This window comes from Amphiprion ocellaris, chromosome 5, assembly GCF_022539595.1.
Source record: "Amphiprion ocellaris isolate individual 3 ecotype Okinawa chromosome 5, ASM2253959v1, whole genome shotgun sequence".
Taxonomy (NCBI): domain Eukaryota; kingdom Metazoa; phylum Chordata; class Actinopteri; family Pomacentridae; genus Amphiprion; species Amphiprion ocellaris.
Genome location: NC_072770.1, coordinates 30,465,840 through 30,489,509, shown reverse-complemented (window position 1 = coordinate 30,489,509; position 23,670 = coordinate 30,465,840). Strand labels below are relative to the sequence as shown.

At 40.3% G+C, this 23,670-nt stretch overlaps 2 protein-coding genes across 3 annotated transcripts; one reads left to right on the top strand and one right to left on the bottom strand.

The window, feature by feature from the left end:
- Positions 1 to 299: 299 nt before the first annotated feature.
- Positions 300 to 5,330, top strand: LOC111579189 (pre-miRNA 5'-monophosphate methyltransferase). The gene is made up of 2 exons (XM_023286362.3): positions 300 to 530; positions 2,679 to 5,330. The coding sequence occupies exons 1-2, from the start codon at positions 324 to 326 to the stop codon at positions 3,291 to 3,293; spliced, it is 822 nt and encodes a 273-aa protein (XP_023142130.3). The 5' UTR covers positions 300 to 323; the 3' UTR covers positions 3,294 to 5,330.
- On the bottom strand, positions 4,427 to 23,625 carry ppp4r1l (protein phosphatase 4, regulatory subunit 1-like). Of its 2 annotated transcripts, XM_023286355.3 has the most exons (20): positions 23,485 to 23,625; positions 21,104 to 21,148; positions 20,565 to 20,694; positions 19,243 to 19,349; positions 19,008 to 19,150; positions 18,695 to 18,841; positions 16,968 to 17,075; positions 16,168 to 16,233; positions 15,746 to 15,904; positions 15,101 to 15,225; positions 14,014 to 14,528; positions 13,603 to 13,919; positions 12,998 to 13,084; positions 12,656 to 12,841; positions 10,945 to 11,106; positions 10,617 to 10,717; positions 9,844 to 9,964; positions 9,300 to 9,434; positions 8,615 to 8,756; positions 4,427 to 6,606 (listed from the first exon to the last, which is right to left on the bottom strand). In XM_023286355.3, exons 1-20 carry the CDS (start codon positions 23,489 to 23,491, stop codon positions 6,461 to 6,463), a joined length of 2,949 nt encoding a protein of 982 aa, XP_023142123.1. In that variant the 5' UTR covers positions 23,492 to 23,625; the 3' UTR covers positions 4,427 to 6,460. The 2 variants fall into 2 exon arrangements, with proteins under 2 accessions (XP_023142123.1, XP_023142122.1); XM_023286354.3 differs by lacking the exon at positions 23,485 to 23,625 and having other exon boundaries at positions 21,104 to 21,212.
- Positions 23,626 to 23,670: the final 45 nt, after the last annotated feature.

The following is a 23,670-nucleotide window of genomic DNA, read 5'->3' as shown; positions in this document are numbered from 1 at the left end:
CACACATAAATTCCAAATCTTTGTTTTGCATAGAGACCAAACTTAATTCTATTGTATTCAAAGACAGGGGTAACATTCTTTGTTCACAACCATTCGTGCATTCTGTCCCAAACCCTCCTCACAATAGTACCAGCGTAGAAAAGTTGTTCTTGAGTTTCAATATCTTCTTGACAAAATGTGCATGTGTTATTATCCAGATTAAATGTCATTCTGAAAAATTCTCTACATGGAAACATCCACAAACTAACCACCGAGAAAACTATACGGTCCAGACTTGACTGCAGCCCACATTTTCCACCCGGAAGGTTTACGGAGGTGCACACATGACAATGGCGTCATGCGCGGAGAGCAGCGAAGCTGATGATGAAGTGCTCGATCCCGGAGCTGCTCCTTACGGCAACTTTATCAACTACTACACCTTCAACCCTCCGGACAACCGTCTGAGTCTGATCCCGACCTCCCTGCTGCAGGATTTAGGCCTCAGCGGCCAGCAGACCACACTGATCCTGGATGTGGGCTGTAACTCAGGGGTGTGTGGACTTTTCATCTGATTTATAAATGTATATATGCTTCAATAGATCATTGAGGGGCTTTTGAAGTCCATGGGATATATCTTAGTAAAAAAAAAAAAAACTAACGTTTTTATGTTCATGATGATCATGTCTTTACAAATTCCATAATTATTTATTATGTAAACAATCACTTAATAAAAAATGACTGGATATCACTAATATGTCTACTATGTTACAGAAAGTCCCGCAATTATATATTGAGCCGTCCAAAATGACTTGAAAGTTGTCCAAAACGACTCGAAAATTGTCCAAAACAACTCGAAAACTGTCCAGAATGACTTGAAAATGATCTGTAATTACAGAAAATCAGTCCTGAATGACATGAAATTTGTCCTAAATTACTCGAAAATTATCCCAAAGACACAAAAATGATCCAAAATGACGAGAAAAGATCCAAACTGACATAAAACTTGTTGAAAATGACTCAAAAATTATCCAAAATTACTCAAAAATTGTGTCAATTCATAATTGAGGGACTTTTGAAGACCACGCATATATCTTGCATACATTTTTATTAAAAGTAAACAAAATGAATGTTTTTTATGTTCAGTATGATCATAGCTTTACAAATTCCATAATTATTTATTATGCAAACAATCACATTAATAAAAATTGACTGGATATCACTAAAATGTCAACTATGTTACAAAAAGTCACGCAATTATATACTGAGCCGTCCAAAATGACATGACATTAGCCCAGAGTGACATGAAATTTGTCCTATATGACTTGAAAATTATCCCAAAGACACAAAAATTATCCAAAATGATGAGACACGAGCCAAGCTGACATAAAACTTGTTGACAGTGACTCAAAAATGGTCGAAAATTACTCCGTGTCAATCCATAACTGAGGGACTTTTGAAGTCCATGAGATGTATAATTTTTTATTATGAAAACAGTCACTTATTAATAAAAAATGACTGGATATCACTAAAATGTCAACTAAATAACCATCCAAATTTGATAACAACCACCTTCTAATTAGCTAAACAACAATGAAATGAGCTTATTCAGAAACTGTTTTGATTTTGTTCTTTTTATTAAGTTGAGATAATCATGACAGATATTTTTTTGGTAATATATCAAATTTTATATGGAAAATAACATTGTATCTGTGAAATCATTTTCAACTAAGTTACCCATTACAAAAACACCTCTCAAGGAAGCGTTAATTCCAAATCACATGACCTGCTCCACATGATGTCATTTCCTCCTGTAGAAAAGACTGAAAGACTCCAAGGCTCTCTAGAGTTATTTAATGTAAAGTAGTGTGTGAGTCAAGTGTGGATTTATCGCATGTCAACAGGTTTACTGCAATATCTTTATAAATTACTTTCAATTTCAATTTTACTCAATTGTATAAACAATATTTTGGAAGAATCTTTCTGTAAAAATGTCATGTGGTGTTTGGTTATAGGCCTGAAAACAGCAAAACGTCAACTATGATACAAAAAGTCCCGCAATTATATCTTGACCCAAATGTTAAGATTAAAACAGTATTGTAGGCAGGACTTTCCTACACAACACACTGTATTATGCAGGGTGGGCCATAAGTTTCCATACATAGGAAAAATACACATTTTATGTTGGACAACCGTTTTTATTTATATAATGTTCTCTATATGATTATCATTGTTTCAAAAACACATATTAATAGGCGTTTTCCACTGGTGATGAACTTGCATTAGCACAGTTGAAGTTATGCTTGTAATGGCGTTGGTGATATGTTCCTAGAGATGATTTATGTCTCGTACCTTCACCTGATACACCATGGTCTTCAAGTGCCCCCAAAGATAGCGTCAAACGCATTTTCTAGGGTATCTGAAATCTAAAAAATATATACATTATACATTTTCCCATGTATGGAAACTTATGGCCCAACCTGTGTAAGATTTCACAGAGAGCTTTGCACTTGGCTCTTTCATGGAACTCCAATGACACTACCTCTGATGTTGAAGACTGAAAACTTAGAGTGGTTTTGCAGGCTGTGCAGCTCCCCTCATGATGAGAAACCGGAACTTTGTGTTAAATCTGTGGCGCTCCTCTTCCATCTTCCATGTTTGTGACAGTTGTCTTCTGTTTTCTCTCACCCTGTGAATGACAGGAGCTGAGTGTTGCCCTTTACCAGCATCTGGTGCAGGATCCTGTGAGCAAAGAAGAGTCGGACAGGAGGAGAGTTCATCTCCTCGGCTTCGACTTGGATGAAGCCCTGATTCGGCGGGCGCAGCAGACCAATCCTCTGCACGACAGCATCACCTTCATCCCTCTGGACATCACTGGAGACACCAACCGGCTGCAGGACTACCTCCACCAGCACGGCTGCTCCTGCTTCCACCTGAGTCTGTGCCTGGCTGTCACCATGTGGGTCCATTTAAACCACGGGGACTCCGGCCTGCTGCAGCTGCTCTCTCACCTGGCCTCCATCAGCCAGCACCTCTTGCTGGAGGCCCAGCCCTGGAAGTGTTACCGCTCCGCAGCCCGACGGCTCAGGAAGCTGGGCCGCTCAGACTTCGACCATTTTAAGACACTGAAGATCCGGGGGGACATCGCAGATCACGCCAGGGAGCATCTGGAGAGACACTGCGGCATGGAGCTCATCCAGAGCTTTGGCAGCACTGCATGGGACCGGAAGCTGCTGCTGTTCAGGAGGAGCAATTTTCACCTGCTGCAGAAGAGATGTTCCAGAAGGCTGGACACAACAGTGAAGCTGGATGATTAGTTGATCAATGTTAAGCAACATTAAGATTGTCAGGTTTCAAACAAAAATGCCAGAATTGTTGACTCCATTGCATTTTTCTATCCAAATTTTAGCATTTGTGACAGACTTAAATGGTCATTAACTAAGTATCTTTGGGTTTTGTGTTCTTATATATAGACTCAAGTCACTTCACACATTTTGCACTATTGATCGGTGAATCAAGACAACTGACAGATTAATCAATAACGACAAGTGGGCTACAACAGATGATTATATTCATTATTAATCTGCCAATTTTTTCATGACCGTATTGTTGATAAAATGTTAGAAAATACTGTAATTTCCAGACTATAAGCCGATACTTTTTTCACACACTTTGAACCCTGTGGCTTAAACAATGATGCGGCAAATTTATGGATTTTTACGGGCGAGCTTCATGCTGCCAGTACATTTAGCCTCGTCACATCAGATCAATGAAATTACTGAACAGGTCACAGTGGACCAATGAAACAGTTCGAATTAAATCAAACGCACTCAGCGTGAACTGACTCAATGCATTTTACTGCCGTGTTACAGGCACTGCTCAGAAAAAAAATCATTTATTTAATTACAAGTAAAAAAAAATCTTTGTGTAAATATCTCATGTTACAACATGGACACCTGCGGCTTATAGAAAAGTGGGGCCTATATATGTCCATTTTTTTTTTCCTTTTTAAATTTAGTGGGTGCGGCTTATATTCAGGTGCGCTCAATAGTCCGGAAATTACGGTACCAATATGTGTCCATTAAGAGTTCAGAGTGTAAGGTGACCTTTTCAAGTCTTCTGTCAAATAGATCTTCTATTTATACAAGTGGAATAAAACTGGAGAAAAGCAACAAATTGTTTTTTGCTTTAAAAAAATACAGCAATTTGACTAATTATTGCAGGTCTTGTGAAATTGTAGCATTAATGACAAGAACTGCTCCAGAAAACTGGGACCTGCAGCACAAAACCTTTTGTTGTTCCTTTCCAGAAAATACTTATTTATTCCAATAGTTACATTTTTGCCAATTCTCTAGCTTTGCAATGGTCATTACCATTACAGATTAAATGGCGAAGAAGTGTTTCACCTGACTGAACCACAGCAAAACCACAAAACAAAAACCTCAGCACATTGTAATTTTCATCATTTTAATTACAGAATACTAAAAATAACATTACATAAAATGTCTTTTTAAAAGAAACCATTGAATATTACAAAGGTTGTAAATTTTGTAAAGTTAGGATATAAAATCTTTGAACAGTGGTGCATAATTGAAAAAGAAAAATAATTTTCATAAAATGTATATATTAACTGTTCTACTACATAAAAAATGAGATGGACACAAATCGCAGACAGACGAGATGAGTGGACACCGCCATTACCGCAGTGAGCTCTCCTTTCGAAGGAAGAAAGACTTGAGATGCACAGCACACACCACAATCAGCTTAAGTTCGCAACTTATGTCTATGTTCAAAATGAAAAAAAAAGAAAAAAGAGGGGTTACCATTTACAACAGGGGAAAACAAACAAGCTCAAGAGACTAAAAAAAGTGACTTGGTGACTGCTCCCAATATTCACACACATCTCGATGGGTAAAAAAAAAAAAACCCAGACTACACTGGCCTTGGTTCCATTAACACACCTTTTTCCACAGGTTCACGCTGTACAAAAATGTTCAAAATGTTGAGAAACCTCATACTTAAATCATTCCGCCAAGACAGGGAAATAACGATCAGGTGTCTTTCGGTCTCCTAACGCAGCCATTCCTACATCCTACTGTACAACTGGTCAGTCAGATCCACTGAAAGCAACCATGGTCTCAATTCGATATCAGGAGGTCAACCTTAAAGAAGTGGAATACATTATACGCAAGGGGGGAAAGAATGAAAGGGGGAAACATGCATAATCCGACAGTGTGCTTGCTTTCTTCCTCTTCTCTCTGAGTTTTGCTTCACCCTGTGTCACTTCATCGTGAGCCCTTGTCGCCGATGTTTTCGTCAACGCCACAGAATTGCTCAAAAAAAAAAAAAAACAACGAATCACCGACTGAGGACATTCAGAGCCTGTTTGAACCACAGATGTTCATCTACATGTGTGACACACTGGCCAGTCATGTCCAAACAGAGGTATTTCATTCGTCTCCTGCCTGCTCGGGAGACGTGTCGCGTCACATTTTTGGTTAACAGACACAGAGAGGCGGTGGGGGGAAGAAATCAACAGTTCATTGAGTTGTTTGTTCAAAAACAAAATGGTTTAAATCAAGAGTTACACTGAGTGGCAGAATCACTTTTCCTTCTGTGCAGTAGTAGTGGTTTCAGTGGCCCATGAAGACCAGGTGAGAAAAAGAGTGATAAACAGAAGGTGGAAGGGAACACACAACAACCCAGAGGACATCTCGGTAGACATCGGACATCTGAGACAACAGGCATTTAGGAGGAAATGAGGCGAGAGACACCAGCAGAGCTACTTGGTTTGGTTGGTCTGTTGCTCAGACAGCTGGAGTTTTTTTTTTTTTTTTTTTATCACCAGGGATCCACGAGCTGCTGCTTATCAGTGAAGCTAATAACGCTGTTTAGGTTCAGATGAGTCCCCCTGAGTTAGTGCACACATCAGAGTCAGGCAGGCCTTGCCCGCTTGTTCATTAAAAAATCCACAAAAAGTAGTAATGAGAAAAAAAATCATTTCAATTTTATATCAAGCTTAGAATTAGCTTTGGAGAGAGAGAGAGCCCACCATAGTTTTACAAGTCTGTGATCGGAGGAGGGACTGAGTCGATGCTGTTAGTGTGGAGGAGGGTGAGGGAAAGTTCAGGCGTAAATACGGCAGCTACCACAAAGTTGGTGCAGCTGACATCTGAGTCCTGCTCATTTTCTGAAAACTCTGAGAAGCTTACTTTTTTTTTTTGTTGTTGTGAACGTAATGTGCGCTATGTAGTGCCCAACCAGAGACTGGGTTGTGTAGTTTGAGCATGCTCATACTTTTCAGTTGTACGCTGAACATCTGACAGGATTCTCGAGTGGTCGTTGGTGCGGTTCTGCCCAGCAGGCGAGTGGTTGGGGGATCTGGTCAGGTGCTGGTGTTGCAGGTTACGCCGACTGTGCGTCAGTCAGACAGACAGGTAGGTAAGACAGGCAGGTGGGCTGTGATGGGGTTTGGGAGCTGAGGCTAGATCAGAGGAGCTGTGTCCATCAAGCTTTTGTTTGGGTCCAGGCTGGCAAAGAAGCGAACGTCCCGGTCCTTGTCGGACTGCAGAGTCATCACAGTCTCCTCCAGCTCGTCAGAGTAGGCACAGCCCGGCTCCTTGAAGTATGCTGGACACAAAACTCAGGTTAGTCGAGAGAAAAACCTCTCAGATAAAAGCTACAGGGTATTTGTTGGAGATAATGATAAGCATGTGCTAACTTCTGAAAGAAAACTAACATGAAAAGCTAAATTCATAAAAGTGTCTCTGCATAAAAAGGCATAGTGTGAGCAGCAGAGCCTCCAGTGTGGAGGAGGATTCAGGTACAATATTGAGCTGTAACCCACTAATAAATCACTAAATAATCACTGCTGTTGGTGCAGAAGACAGAAAAATAGACATGTTTGTAAAAATGTGCTTCAGCTTACACCTCATGTACAGACAGTCCAAGTTAAAATAGAAGTACATGTGTTCCATCAGACATGTGTGACACACAAAATGAAAAATATTTTTTTGTACTATACATTTTAGCATTTACAGTTATCTCGTAAATGCATCCTGCAGCAACACAGGCAGTTTGTCAGAAAAAATTTAACATGGTCTGTTTAGTGAGAGTCTAATGAAAGATAAATTCCATTCACATCTATAGGCGTTTTTCCACTAGCACCTACTCGGCTCGACTCGGTTTAAGTCGTTTTCCATAACAATTGAGTACCACCTCATCGCGGGTGGAGTCGTCATAGCATGGCGGCAAAACGTAAGAAACAGCAAGCAGAAAATACACTTTTGAGCTTTTTCAGCTTCTCCCAAAACTGCTTCTTTGTCCTACTATATCCGTCGGCGGCCATCTGCTCGGAGACCTCCTGATAAATTTCTCCGTCCAGCCTCCTCTGTATTCTTTGGTCCGCCACCAAAGACAGAAAACTCTCAACCTCTGCATTCACCCACGGTACAGGTCTGGTTGTCATATTCAAATTTTGCCAAGTTCCGTGAAGAGCAATGCGCACTGTCGCTGTTGCCAGTTTGTTTTTAAATGCCGGGTTTGGTTTTCGTGACGGAGTCGCTCTCATGTGTCATCATTCCCTGTCCAATCAATGGCCTGCATTCTGCAGACGTCACATTATCAGCTCGACTCAGCTCGCTTGGAAACCTGGGCGAGTAGGCACTGTAATTTCTGGACTATTGAGCACACCTCAATATAAGCCACACCCACTAAATTTAAAAAGAAAAAAAAAATATTTATACATATATAGGCTGCACTTCTCTATAAGCTGCAAATGTCCATGTTGTAACATGAGATATTTACACAGAAAGATTTTTTTAACTTTAAATACATGCTTTTTTCCCGAACAGTGCCTGTAACACGGCAGTAAAACGTATTGAGTCAGTTCACGCTGCAGACTCCAATGTCTCACCATCAATTCATTGATGCCAAGCTTACATGCAGCAGCTCCATTTCCTTCTTCAACAGCCAGATCAATTGCCTTTAACTTAAAAGCTGCATCATACGCATTTCTTTGTGTGTTTTCAGTGATGAGGGTGTGTGCATGAAGCGCAAAATGACTGATCTGAAGAATTTAGTGTGAGTGTGTTTGATTTAATTCGAACAATTTCATCGGTCCACTGTGACCTGTTCAGTAATTTCATTGGTCTGATGTGACGAGGCTAAACGTATTGGCAGCATGAAGCTCGCCTTTAAAAATTTATACATTAGCCACATCATTGTTCAAGCCGCAGGGCTCAAAGTGTGTGAAAAAAGTAGCAGCTTATAGTCTGGAAAGAACGGTATTAAATAGTGCCTGGTACCAGGTACTACTTCCTAATGGAAAACCTCACAAACCGAGTAGAGTCGAGTAGGTGCTAATGGAAAAGAGTCATAAGTAGTTAGTTTGGAACTAAACCTAGAAGACAATTAGCTTAGCATTAATACTACAAACACATGGAAACAACTTGCATGGCTCAGGACAAAGCTCAAAAATTTAGAAGTCTCAGCATCTCTAAAGTTTACTAACTAACATGTCATCTAAGTTATGTGTGTATTATTAACCAGACAAGTTGGGATTTAACACAGCATAATGTTCTGTACGTTCTTGCTCTATGTGGAACAACATCAGTCACTGACTGTATTTTCAAATTACCTTTCTCCATCACACTCTGTCGAAGAGCCTTGGCCACCAGCACACGGACATTAGCCACTGGGTCTGAGGAGAGGCTGAGCAGGCTGGGCAGGAGATGCTGGCTGAACTGCTCCATGGGCATGCAGTCCTCCTCCACTATGGCCTGCAGGAAACACAAGGAAACATTAAATCACACAGGCAGCTTGCCAAACACAGGAAGAAGTGCTCTGAGGGACATTCCTAAGAATGAACGCAGAACAGATCAAAAGCAACTTAAAGCTGACAAACAGGCTCATGAGCAAATCAGTTTTTCACCACAGTATGAGTGTAATGCAGTACACAGATTATGTTAAACACATTTTGTCCTCATGTTTTGTAACATTAACATGAAAACAACCGGTGTTTTGTATGTATCCATTTAGCAAAATTGTACATCAATTTGAATTTATTTTAAAAGCACACATTTACTTGCATGTTTATAATGAGGAACTCAGTGGAGATGGCATACTGAATGTTTCAGGAACCATAAATGGATTCAAGCTGTTCTGCCGCAGTATATTTAATTTGCCAATAGCAGCTCCTACAATCAATGAAGCATTTAAACGAGTAATAGAGCCATCTAGGGGTCTGAAAACAGGTATAAAGACAATATGGAAGCCACTGTTCTCCCATTTTAAAGGAAGTGATTCAGAGGAGGGTTACAGACCTGGCAGATGAAGGCAAAGGCCTGCCTCCCCACCCACTTGGGACAGTGGCAGAACCTGACAGTAAGCTCATTGATGAAGTTCAGGCCCAGGTCATCGGCCCCACTTGCATACAGCTTCTGCAGGATCTCCACAACCTGAGGACAACAGAGGTGATGACACACTTAGAAATGATTCATCAGATTAATGACGGGGGTAAAACTGCAATTAACGTGCAAGTTGATTGCAAATCTGTGTTCAAAGTGGTTATGAATTTGTCAAAAATTAGTCACTGTTTCACAAATTAGACCTTAATACCCTTTAAGTGATTGAAGTACACTCCAACGTCCTTCTAGCCACACTGAGATGACAAAATGCAATCATTACTTCACTGCATCCACACAAACGCATACCGAACACCATCCATCTGCATGATTCATTTCCCTTTTGTCTTAGATTTTCCAGTGTTTCTGCTGACCCAACTATTTGTCACACATTGCTAATGGTTTTTTCTCACCAGATGTTCCCTCCACCGGCAAATCCCACAAACTCTGCTTGCAGACTCACCAGTTTGTAGGAGATCCACCTGACCTCTGAGACTTTGTCAGAGCAGAGTGTGAGAGCTATCTGTCTGAGGTAGTCATACACGTCGTAATGGCTGTACAACTCTATGATCAGGATCAGCTGCCTGGAGGGGGACATATTAAGAGCACATGCGAATAGTAGTACAACACAGAAAATTCTAACGACAAAAACAAGACAAACTGCAATTAAAAATTTAAATAATAAAGGCTTATTAAGAAGGAGTGCTCTCGCAGGTCATTCATTCCATCTGTTGTAAGACTGTACAACATCAGCATCACTGGCTAGTGTTAACATAAACTGGACTATATCAAATCATCTTAAATCATGGTCAGATCTGCACAACAATTCTTCGCACTGCTGGCATTTTTGCACTTTTACAGTTACATTTATTCCACAAGCCACTTTATGCTGATGTCATCTATAGTGTAGTAATACTGTATTTATTCATTTTTCATTCATCATTCTTGCATATATTGTACATATTATTGTTATTATAATTATTATCCTTACTGTACATATGGTTAGTGCTGCTTTGAAAGATGTTTGCTGCTGTAACACTGGAAATTTCCCCTGATGTGGGGAGTAATAAAGGATTATCTTATCTTATTAAATCAAACTGAGTGATGGAATCTAAATTTAATCAATACATAAAGTCAGGAGCAGAACAGTCACTGTAAGCCCATTTGAATAAGAGTCATGTAAATGAAAGTATTTACAATTTCGTTTAAATGGAGGAAGAGGAAAAGGAGACGTACTCTGCCAGCTCATATCTGAATCTCCAGTTGCGACTGTTGTCTGTCACCATGAACTCCTGCAGTTGGTACAGATATTCTCTTCTCTTGTCTGCATGCAACAGCTGCAACAGGAGCAAGAAGACAAACCAGCTTAGTTATCAGGTGCTACCTTGTGGATTTTCTTCTTTCACACACTGTGTTAAAATCAAACAGCTGTCAAATTAGGTCCTTTAAAACAACAGCATTGCTGAAGTGTGCCATTGTCTCTCTAATATTCAAATATGGCCGTACTTACTTTGAAAAAGTGTCATCACACTTGGATCAGAAGTAGATTAAGCTGTAATCTCACCTTCAGGAAGTCATACAGGTGTTTGAGCACCCCAATGCGGACTTCATCCAGGTCTTTGAGGAAACCGTTGAAGATGGGCACCAGATCAGCTGCTGTCAGCTGGTCCCCCAGGATAACTGCCAACTCATGGATAGAGAAAGCCAGTGTACGCCGCACCTTCCACTGGGAGGGACAAAGTGACAAGAAAACAAACACAAAAGGATTAAAGCACCAGCTGTGAGTAAGCAAACTGATTGCAAAAGTCCTATTAGTTTGCTTTTTAAATAGGACAACTACCACTGATAAAACCCGATTGTGTAAATCAAAAAAAAAGGAAAAAAAGCACACACTTTTCCAAAACCCTCTGCACTTTAAAAGTTGTGCAAAGCTATGTTGTCAAGACATTCAGTGCTGTGAGGAAGTAATGAGTAACAGTGAGTGTGTTACCACAGTCACTGCTATTTAAAGAGGGGCAACATTTCCTTTTCTTGTTCACACCCTTAACTTCTACATAGCAAATGTCACAATAAGGCCTCTTTACACTGCGAGTCTGTTCTGTCCCCCTGCCAAAAAAAAACCCCCAAACACTTAAACCAAATGTCAAAAAATCTTTGGGCATCAATTAAATCAACACTGTTCAGACAGCACTGACATACCTGTGAACAGTCAGAGCATTTATAGCACTGGTGAACAAAGTCATAAAATTAGGACCAAAGTTTCCCAACATGACTATTGCTGTGGCTCACATTGACAAACCAACTAGTTACAACACAACATGAGATGATGCAAAACACACATATAAGCTGGCATCACATTGCAAAAACATTCTTATCATAACCTAAAAATCAGCATGTTGCACATTTTTCCCTGGCCCTCCTTGTTTTGAGGCATTCAGATGTATACAAATGCTGTGGCAAGTTTGGATGGACAGCTGAATCTGACATGCCTCGACATAAATACCATTCAACCTGATATAATCTATGATCCAAACTGTATTAATCACATCTAGCAGTGTGACAAACATTCATTACACTTGCAAGGCTGCTGTCCCACATATAGTCATTTTAACTAAGCGCAAAAGGTGCCCATACAGTTCAAGCTAAAAACATGACAAATTCATCAACACCGATGGATGAGTTTCTTATTAGGAGTTAAACTCATTAAACTTATTAAAAGAAAAACTCAGCAAGTCTATCACAAATGACTACTGCATTGTAGATTGTTACTGGTTTATTGCATTGATAAATCCTGAAACAATGAATCCCATGACAGGTTTGTTAGATGAGCTTCATCAGACATCCTTAAATTATGCAACTGAATGTGTACTGTCCAAAAAACACAATTAGATATAATCTAACTTATGATATTTTGTTAAGAACAACACTTTCATTAATTCTTCAGATACTAAAAGGATCATCCTTCAGAATTAAATCTGTTCATCATCTGTTTTGCTGCTTTTCTTTTCCAAACAAAACAAACCAAAAAAAAAGCACATACAGTTTGGAGTCAACTCCCAGTTAACGGCTGCCGAGACAGTGCACTAATTCAGCTTAAAGCAAAAAATCTTCTCCTGGCAGTAATCCCAGAGCTCTAAAATCCAAACAGTGTATTCCTGAGCAGTCTTTTTGCCAGAGCGTGGCTTGTATTTCTCATGGTGGCGTTTGTCCCATTTTAGAATCAATAGCAAATCTAATCATGCATTACCCTTGTGGTTTTCTGCCGTGCCTCCTACCTGTACATCAGTAGCGAGTGTCTCATATGTGTCCTTGAGGCAGTGCCAGTTCTGTCGACCCAAAGTGAGCGCCACCCCAGGTAGGCTGAAGGCACAGTGTTTGGCTATCTCTGTATCAACCGTCTGGGCCCGGGCTGGGTCCGTCATAGAGAGGTACTGATCCAACAGCTGCTGGGGGATGACGTTCTGGGGAGAGGCCGAGAGATTCAAGGGGTTAATGATCAGAGTAAACCGGGATGTACAGTGAGAAGGTATTTAATAATCCATGTCTGTGCTAATCAATAACAACTCTAAAGGAGTCGATCAATACTGCCAAGATGTATGATAGCAGTGCTGACTGACCTGGATTTTAGGCTTATCCTCAGACACTGGGCTGTGGGAAGAGTCCTCCTTTCCCTCCTCCTCCACACTCTCAATTAGTTCAGACTCCTGAGGAAAATGCAAATCCACACAGACACTGTTATGGAACATGCTAGCACATTAAAGGAGCTAAAATTTCTCACCAGTCTTATTGTTTGTCCGTAAAGGCACAAAACCTAAAGCAAGCTTTATAGCTCTTCGTTACAGTGAAGCTACAGAGCAGTTTGGTTGAGGGATACATTACAGCTGACTTGCATCGCCTCAACACTAGACACTGGTGCTGAGGAAATGCAACAAGGGGTTCACAAAAAACTGTGACTGGTCATCTTGTGACTCCTTCTCAAAGTATCAGATCCCTGTTTTTATTACAATTTTTTTGCCCTATCCTTTTTTTTTTTTTACTGTTTTGAAGGGAGCATGCCTCAGCAGGAAAAAGGATTAAGTGATACCACATATTGCTCCTACCAAGATTTAGCAAGATAGTCAAAATTTGCTGACATCCCTGGATTGTAGCTTGTTTTAACAACCCACAATTTGTAGATAATCTACACAAATGTCTTAACAGACATATCCAAAGAGTCTCGTACCAGTACTGGGGAGTTAGGAGGAGACTCCTCCTGGTCCTCCAGAGGCTCCGTCTGCGTCTCCTCGTCTCCTTGCTCCTGGACTGGGCATGACTCTGAGGCTGGAGGTGTTTCCACCATTTGCTCTTCTTCTTCTGTGCAACTCTCCTCACTCTCTGACTGAACCTCCACAGACCTACTCTCCACAGATGGGCTGTCGGCGTTGTTCTCAGGCTCCACCTCCGGCTCCACCTCAGTCGGGCTGTTGTCTGTCGGGCTGTTGTCTGATGGGCTGTCGAGCTGAGCTGCCTTCAGAGCTGCTGACAACACCTGGACTTGAGCTGGAGGTAAATTAGACGCACAGTTCAATCTACACACCAGTGCTGTAACAAAAGCCTACGGCTCATCTTACATGTTCTGGCTATGTATACTCACCCTGTACATCAGGATCATCAATGTGTGGTTGCAAACAGTCCAAAACCTTTTGTATCTGGTCGCTGGTGGCTTTGCCATGGCTGGACTTGGATTCAAGACAATTCTCTTCAGGCTCCTCTTCTTCTACCTCTTTCTTTTCCTCTTTCTCTACCACTTCCTCTGATGTTTGACAACTTAGCATCTCCAGTTCCCCGCTGATGTCAGGTAAAGGAGACCTCCAATAGTGGAAAGAATTAAAGTTCTCATCTGTCTGCTCGGTTTCTTTTGTGTTCTTAGCATTATTCGTAGCCGTTGGGCTCTCATTGCTACTTGTGTGGGTGAAGCTGTCATGCATCTCTCCGGGAACAGAAGCGTGGTTGTCATCATAGCTGTGCAATTCCTCGCCGTCAGCTGTCGCCACATGCTCTGGTGATGGTGTGGCGCGGCCGTCCTGGTTCGGAGGTGTATGGGTTATGGTTCTTTCTGTGTGGCAGCTGCTAATGCTGGAGCAGTTCAAGGAATTTAGGGAGCAGTCGCTAAAATGAGAAAAAAAAAACATAGATAAAATTTGGGTAAAATTTATGTCTATTATCTACCACAGCATGCTATTACTCTATTTGTAAATAGTAAGTAGTAGCTGCACTACCCAAAGCCAATAGGTAAATGCTTCTACCTGCATTAGAGTACTAACTGCAGTGGAATTTTTGAACAGAAAGAAATTCAAATCCTTCTTTAGCACTGCTTAGTCTTATTCAAAGTGCAAACTGAAAAACAAACTGAAACTATGCCCCTGTTTATGTAGATAAGGCTTTATCAAAAAAGAAAAAATAGTCCATCCTGATAATGCTCAGTGAATTACAACCATGACTCATTTAACTGCTGACACCACACTTACAGTTGTCTAAAAGACAAAACTCAAATACTTCTACATGTCCATAAAATTATTGCCTGTATAAAAATACTGATCTCGCCAAATACAATGACATTACTACCCTTACAAACAAAAAAGGACATTTAGTCCACTATTATTTGAGTAGAATGAAGAGAAACATACTATTATGCACCTCTTTTAACGTGTGTTGTTATAGCGTTGACAAGGTGAATTTACCTGTCTGATGTACACCTGGGGACCTCTAGTAGGGCACCATCCTCTCTGAAGTGAAGGCCTGTGCTGGAAGGGTTGGCAAAGGTGGAGATGAAACGCCCCAGAGACTGAAAGGCAGCCTGTCGCACCTGAAAGTGGAGTACAGAGAAGTACGTCTGTTTCATTATGTCTCAGGCTGACCATCCACATTTAGTTAGGGTCTTAAGTCACTAATGACCAAGATACTACAATAGGAGTCAGCATACAAAGAGAAATCACACATGTTCATCACAGAAAACTGTCTATACTGTCCTTAGTTTTGGGCTGCATGTAAAAAACTTCTGGATATGGGTTGACAATGACATCTCTATAATGCAAAAAATAGACTTGGCGTTGGTAGTGTTTGGCAGATACTAAGAACAAAACCTTCAGACTTCAAGCTTCAAGTTCCATTTCTTCATTTTTTGGCCCAATTTGAAAGTTTGCAAAGTTGTAAGAACACAAAATCCGAAACAAGAAGATGGATACAGTGGTGAGGAAAAAACATACTGCTAGATTTAAGCAACAATTGCACCAATTTTGTCACAGTACACGGGAAGTTACACAAAAATGTGCTTGTAATCATATGCAATACTCTCAATTACAATTTTTCCTGTGCATGAGTCTTACCCAGCGGGACTGGTCACTGATGAGGCTGATGAACAGGGGGGATAACTTTGCACGTCGCACCTCTGGAGAGGTGGAATTGGAGACCATCATGAAGCACTCAGCACAGGCTTTCCTGATGCCCCAAAGGCTGTCTGAGCACAAATCGAAGAACTTGGGCATCTGTGTTAACAACAAAACCAGTTCAGTACAGCTTGAAATAGTGTTTGAACAGTGAGGAGATTTGTCAACAGCGAACCTTTTAATGGGAAGCGTAAATGACATCACTTTGACTGCACAACAATTTAAACAGCTCACTCAATGAACCGGATATGATGTTATAAGACATGCCTCAAAAAGCACTGAAGAACACAGTGTTAAACCTTTGTGCTACCTAATGGTGCAAAAGGAAATATGGAATGAAAATGGGTTCTCAAGTCTCTCACCAGTAGTTTTTCCGTGGCCTCCTGACCCACAATAGAACAAAACTCTCCAAAATTGGCTGCACAGACCTGTAATACATAATTAAAACAAGATGACACAAAAATAAAATCAAATTAATTGATTATTTCATTTGATATGACAAGACAAAATCCAACAGAAGATACTCTCAAAGGGAAGCCAGTTTCTGTGTCACTAATGTTTCAACACATACTGCATTTACAAATTTACATATTTTTTTTTTTTTTTTTATTTAAAGCACAGTGTTCTGGGCAACATGTATGCATACTTTCAGTTCTTAATAAACAACAAGTGAAGTGTGACTTCAGAGAAACGGAGGATTGTCATTATAAAGAGCTAAGCCGGAAGATGCCTAATCATTCCTTGTCTGTACTCTACCTCTACACCGTCCTGTCTCATGAAATGCAAAAAAAACCCCAAAAAAAACCCAAGTCAAACAGCAGCAATTATAAATGAAGAGCTCAAAAAGCTTTTCACAACGTTTAACTACCCTTGGAGATCCTAAATATTTTCCCCAACTGGTACCAGTTACGCCAGAGAATTAACATTCCACACAGAAAACAACAGCGTAGTGTAGGCTAAGTGGATGCACAAAACAGAATTAAGGCTGACTGACAGAGTGATTGAATTTACACTGAGGGAGCAGCAGAAACACACACTCAAGCTCAAATAACTGCTGTCTCAGCTGTGACTCCAGTCTAAAACAGAATATTTCTACTTTGAGTCATTTAAGACTTTTAGAAGAATCTAGAGGTGAAGATAAAAGTGATTTCGAAGTTATTACCTTGCGCACTTGGAAGAGTCTGGCATCACTGCACAGGTCACAGAAACGTGGCAACAATAGAAGCTCCACCGTGTCTTTGCTTAACATGGTGACAACTTTACACATGATCTGCAGGAGGAAACATATGGAAAATGTTTAGCATAGTGACAATCTCTGACTGTCTCTCTCAATTACATGGACATGCTGCTATGCTACTTAAGAATTCAAACTAGACAAACAATTATGTTCATGAGCTTCAAACAAAGCAAAAAGCAAATTAGATAGAAACAATCATATTAAGAGTACAGAGGGAACGAAGGAGCCAGTGTGTGCATTAGAAGGTTCTGCATGTTTCAGGGGGCTGAACCCAATTTGAGAAAACTTGATTTGAATTTGGTAAAATCAATTAGCGAACATCTGACAGCGTATATGCAATAAAATGCCGACAAAATCTAAATAGCAATTGCACTCTATCATGCATGTTCTTTATTTTAGCCTGTTTAGAAAGTGATCACAGTAAAGTAACTAGAAAAGCACTCAGAGAGAGCAGTACTCCACCAAGGCTGCTCACTTGACGTATCATTTCCAATGAATGAAATATTTAATAAAAAAGTGACCTTGTGCTGAGCACAGGCATGTGTTATGCATGTGCACATTATGTATGGATACCAAATTGCGTGTAAATTACTCTAATAAAGGTCTGGGGATCCGTTCATCACTTTTGACAAGCCTTTGTTTTGCTAGTGTTAAAATAACTTTTCCCTCCATGCTTTTATTTTGAAGGCACTTTTTTTTTTTTTATAATGTTATGGGCTTTTATTTTGTCACCATTCCAGGGGCACAAGAAGTATTTATCTAAGAAGCGGTTTATTGACATGACGAAGATGCTGCCAAAAAGTCCGAAAATTCACATAAAGATGAAAGAAAACATTTCCACGCTGTTGCTGTCTAGCAAAGGATGTCTAAACTTCTAAGCACCTAGCTGAAATGGGGACAAGCTCTTACGGTGTTTCCAGAAAGGAGTGAAGGACAGAAAGGTAAATTTGTGTTCAAAATAAGGCTGATGGCTGAAGGTAAATAAAGGCTTTGTGAAACATCAGGAGCTTCACCATTGTCTGGCTGAGGTTTCATGTGACCTAAATATGTAGCGGGCGGCAGGAATTGATGGGACTCAGAAACACCCCACAGTTTAATCATTTGTTCCTTGTATGATTTCCAACTGATAAATCACAGTCAATTTGTAGTAGGATCGCAATCATGTGATCGTCAGCAGGTAACTGATAGTGTTCACTTGTCATCGTTACAGTGACGCCATGCAGGCAGCTACATCTGGCAATGGAAAATCCTTAACAAAGCCGTTGATCCGGACTATAAGCCGCATCACTGAAAATGTAATGAGGTGTTCCTTGTGTGATTTCTGACTTCCTGTGAAAATTTCAATCAAATCCGTTAGTCTTTTTTTGAGTAATGTTGCACACGGACTGACAGAGGGACAAACAGAGAGACAGACAGAGAGACAGATGGATTCACAGACGCTGATCGTCGCATAACTCCGCTGCTCCTTGGTGGAGTAATAAATTAAACCGAATTAAACCGATTGAGCCTCTCTGCCTGCATTGAATGCCTGCATCAACTATATCTGTAGCATAAAGACAGTTTGGTGTGTTTTTAATTTAATTTAAGCTTATTTCCCTGACACTACATTTCTATAAGAGAGTTTGCTTAAATATAGTAAAGAAATTTCTTACAGCCACAGCCTCGATTTTGTAGTCATCATCACTGCTGGGTTGCGTAAGGTCAAGCAAAACTGGACAAACTTTGGTCTCCATATCAGCTTTAGAAATAAGGCCCTGCTCCAACAGAACAAGCAGTGCTGCCTGACTCGTCTTCCGCACCTAGAAAAGACAAAGCAGGGAAGCAAGAAACTATTTTAATTTGGAAGTTAATCTCACCAGTAAACCTTTTTTTTTTTTTTTTTTTTTTTTTTATGTCTATGTTTTAACAGTCAGAGAAAGAGCAAAAGGTGCTACATAGCCCTGTACCCTGTAAACTCAAACCTACCTGGTTATTTGGATCAGTAAGATACCGGACAACAATCGGTACTAAGTATCTTGAGAAAGCAGCGGGAAAATTGGGCCGACTCTCGTGCAAAAACATGGCAATGTTGGGAACCTGCTCCATCAGTTCAGCTCGCACTGTGGGCTCTGAGTACACACATCAAAGTACATGTTTAATGTACCAAAATAAAACAGAACATTAACTGCAATCAAGAGGATGAAAAGGAAATTACATCTACCTCCATCTTCTGACATTCTGGCAACTGTCTCCATGACACTGATAAAGTCATTTTCATTGTCACTGAACTCTCGAAGCACATCAAGCAGGCCACGAGCCACGATCTGCCTAGAAAGCAACAGGAGCTTTAAGTTAGTAGACTGCTTGCCAATACCTACAAGTGTCAAGAGCATGGAGTGTTAACACGCTGCACTGACAGAGCTGTCAAGTACATTTCACACACGTGTACTTGGAAATGACAGGAGGGCATGAACCCTGCAAAGCTGGGCATGAAAAGCATGAAGACCGGAACGAAACGCGTTTGTGAGGAGGCAACTGCAATATTAAATGTTTGCAGAAACACTGTGATTAAAATATTCAGAAACCACACACTGAAGATTTTTAAATACACATAGGTTATTTGGGAGGATTATACTGTTTACCAGGCAGAAAGTACCGTCTTAGAAACCTTACTGCAAAACACAAAATATAAAAATCTACATAGAATTCAATACTCTTTAAACCTATTATAAAGTGGGATTACAGTTATCAACTTAATGCCACTTTCAGTCAGACAGCATCCACCCAGGGCTCTGCTGTAAGTGTTTGACATTCCTTCACTGTAGGGTTAGTACAGGTAGCAGTAAATACACAGGAATGCAGACAGTCATCCAGATGACTACAGAAAGAAAAACACGTCTAGAGATGACTTGACATCAGACAACATGCCAATCTCCTCTTAAAATGTCTGATGTAGTCTTTATGATAAAATTTAGCTATAATTCTATACAATAAAAGCAAAAAATACTATGAAAGGTAGGACATATGAAAACAGTGTGTGCAACGCTTTTATGCAATGATTTCCACTGCAGTTTCCTGGTTAACACGAACATGAAACCTTCATCTGAATATCTGGTTACATTTCCTCATCACATTTACAATCAAAGGGACATCTCTAGCCCATTTCACAGATGTGTCCTTGTAGCAGAGACCTGTCAGGTGTGGCATAATGTTTTCAACACAAATCTACAGTATTCGAGATACAACTGAATTTATGGTTGGCCTGTCAAATACGTTTCTGCTCAGAATAAAACACAAATGAGTGAAAGAAACAAGTGGGCTTAGCAGGAATGGAGGGCCAAACATGGAGATAATATACTGTAAAATGGTGTGGACATACTTAAGGCCAGTGAGGAAATAGTGGCCAGATTAGGAATATGATTCTAGTTAATATCTAGTTCATCAACTTAGCCTCACAACCACAAAAAATATTTTGAGCATTTTGTATATCGTCTGCTTTTGAGGAGTGTTGAATGAACAGCCTGACCACAGGACTCCACTTACCTGTTAAAGACATTCTCACTGAAGGCATACTTCTCTAGCCTCCCAAGAGGCGTTAGGTTGTCTTGTCCTGCATCGAGAAAGGCTGTGATACGGATGCCGTCGCACTCTGAACCGTAGTCATCAAATCCAACTGAGGGAAAGAGAGAAGGATCATTTTATAGCCACAAAGGCTGAAGGACACATTCAAGGACTTCAAACACAAAACACCTAAATTATGACTAACAGGTGTACCACAGTGACGTTCTGAAGATACTGAGCATAATTTATTATTCTATTTAATGTTTTGACCATAAATACACACTGACTTTGCAGCTGGATCTAAACTCTGCTTCATTACTATGGCTAATGCAGACTGTTAGTTTGTATAACTGCTAATAATAGCATGACGTAAACCTCGAAATACTATTGACAGCTATAAATTTGACGTGTGTTCCCCAGAAAGGTGACAGCTCCGTAAAGCTCCCTGTTAAATACATAGATGCATGCAATTAATCTTACATTCAAGGTATTGTTTAGTGTGTTTTTACTGAAGTACTTACAGTCATCCAGATCGTCATGGCTATCTTCAAAGTATAAAGATAGACCTGCAAAAACAAGGCAGTTAGTGAGGAGGGGACCCATGGTAGCAAACATGTCATCAACATACCATCACCCTACGCCACACCCCTGCTAAATGAAAGGAGGTCTGGGATGGCAGGTTTACAATGTGACAATCACTAAGAAGACAAAGATTAATCACTCCACAAAGACAAAATTTTACGCATTTACATGACAGCATCCATGCAGCAACATGAAAGAGAAGCATATTGAGACAAGTCGGTAAATACTGTGACACGTCTTTGACAAAGTAAGTTATAACGTCACAAATTTATTGCTTGACATGATATTTCTAATGGTGCGCTCCTCTGGTTAATAAGTTAGAATGATCTAGTGAACATCCATAAAATCTCAGATGAATGAGATCAGATGTGATATGATGTCATCGATCAGTACACTCAATTACTAGTTTTATAATCTGGTGGTACTATTGAACTGTACTGCATTAAACTAAGAGGTGTTTTTTTAATTGATATAAATGGGATAAACAAAACCCTATTTGTATAAGACAATAACAGTACCATAAACTCTCTAGCTTTCAACCTCCAAAGTGAACATGCAGTGGGATCGATGTGGTTCAATTTATTGAAGACTGCTGTATTAATCTGTATTGGTTTTAGCCCGATGTACCTGATATACAGGCAACTCTTTGTGTTTCATTTCCATTGTGTGGGCATTTGTCTGAGGAAAACATGTGTTGTCTCAAAGTGTCACTCACAAAGGCTTACAGGAGCACTGATTACAGTGTGTGGGCGCGTTTATGTTGTACATCTATGTGTTGACTCCATTTTCTACAGACACAATCCACTTGACCCACCAGCTGATACAATTTCCTAAGTACAAGCTTGGCATTTATTTTCTGTGTTTGTAAATTTTCTTAACTCCTCACTTTGAGAAGATATTTCATGTTAAAGCGACTATTTTTGTTTTGGTGCTCATACATAGTATGCGTTTATCACCTGACATTTTTGTTTTTCCATGTTATATCTTGCATAAAGTAGATACATATTGTATACAGCATCCTGTTAATCCTGCTAATTAATTATGTGTATCTGTGAATCAGTATTTTCTTTCATGCATTCAAACAGGCCACTAGTTTACGTGAATTTATCCATATGCACTTAGATCAGATCACAAAACATCTTGAACGGTTTCTAAACAAGTTGGTTGAAAAAGACACTTCTGGTTTGGCTTTGCATTATCACGAAGTCCAATCTGGTATTTTTCCTGGAGCCAATACAGAGATTTCACTCAGAAGCCAAGGACAACACATGTCCAGTGGGCAAATAGACTTTTAAATGCATGTTAAGGTTCCTCTGGGTCATATCATAAGCATCTTGAATAATCCCTAAAGAATTTAGGGCACATTAATTTACCGAAGCCAAAATCAAAAAGCACATTCTGAGGGAGAAGCGACCTTGAGTATTTTCTAGTCAAGCTGACTGAAGATGATTTTATCCATTCGGCTACCAATTATCATGCAATCCAATGCGGCGGTAGTGTTAAGGGGTGATTTTCAGCACCATTACATATATTTGTGTGAGAAGATGACATACCGACACTGCAAATGCCTCTCTGTCATGATTTATTTCCAATACCAATCAGCCTCAGATAGAGGACAATAGGAGGGTATGGTATTGAAAAGAAGAGCCCAGAAAGCTATCCCAGGAGCAGAGACGCATGTGTTTACAGCTGGGCAGGCAAGGGAATGTGCTCCAAATATAAAAACAACTCCTATCTTGTAACGACACATTATACGTGTTTTTTCATGAGTGGAGTAAATACCTTTACAAGATGTTTCAAAGCACCCACAAAGGCACATTGGCAAAGAACCACATATCCCCTTTGTTATGGTATAAAGAAGGATTTGGTCAGCTTATGGCTGAAAATGACTTTAGCAACGCGGCTAACGTTAGCTAGGTCAACTCGCTAGCCTTTGCTATGACAGCATTTCGATATTAAACTCGGCTAAATACAGTCGATAGTGGCTAACTAAAAAATACTGTGGTGATTTTATATGCCAAAAACAAGTACGAAGAAGTTTTCTGTTTAAACGCAGCCTCAAAGTCACCCATTTCAATACCTCTGAATAGCTTTCGTTAGCTAACTGGCTAAGTGGTGCTAAGTTTGCTAACACGGCTTGTCCAGCCCTTTCGCTTGACTTGGCTCGCCTTAGCTAGCACTTCGTCAGGGAATACTGCACAAGCAGTGAAGTAGAAGCTTCCGTTGAACTAATGCAACCCTGAATACCCCACTACCGCTTCATGGGTACCAACACAGCGTCAAAGTATAGAAGAAAACACGGTTTAAAAAGTGCCATTACCTGCCATCTTGAGTATCGGCTCGGCTCTGCGGGCTGCCGTCCCGTGTGGGCTGTCACCACCGCACAGCTGTCACTCAAACAAGGCAACAAACTACTTCCTGAAAGTACTTCCTGATGCTGGTATTCGCCGGCCGATTATCTTTTAAACAACTATTCGCACTGCCGCTTCTGAACTCGGACACAAAC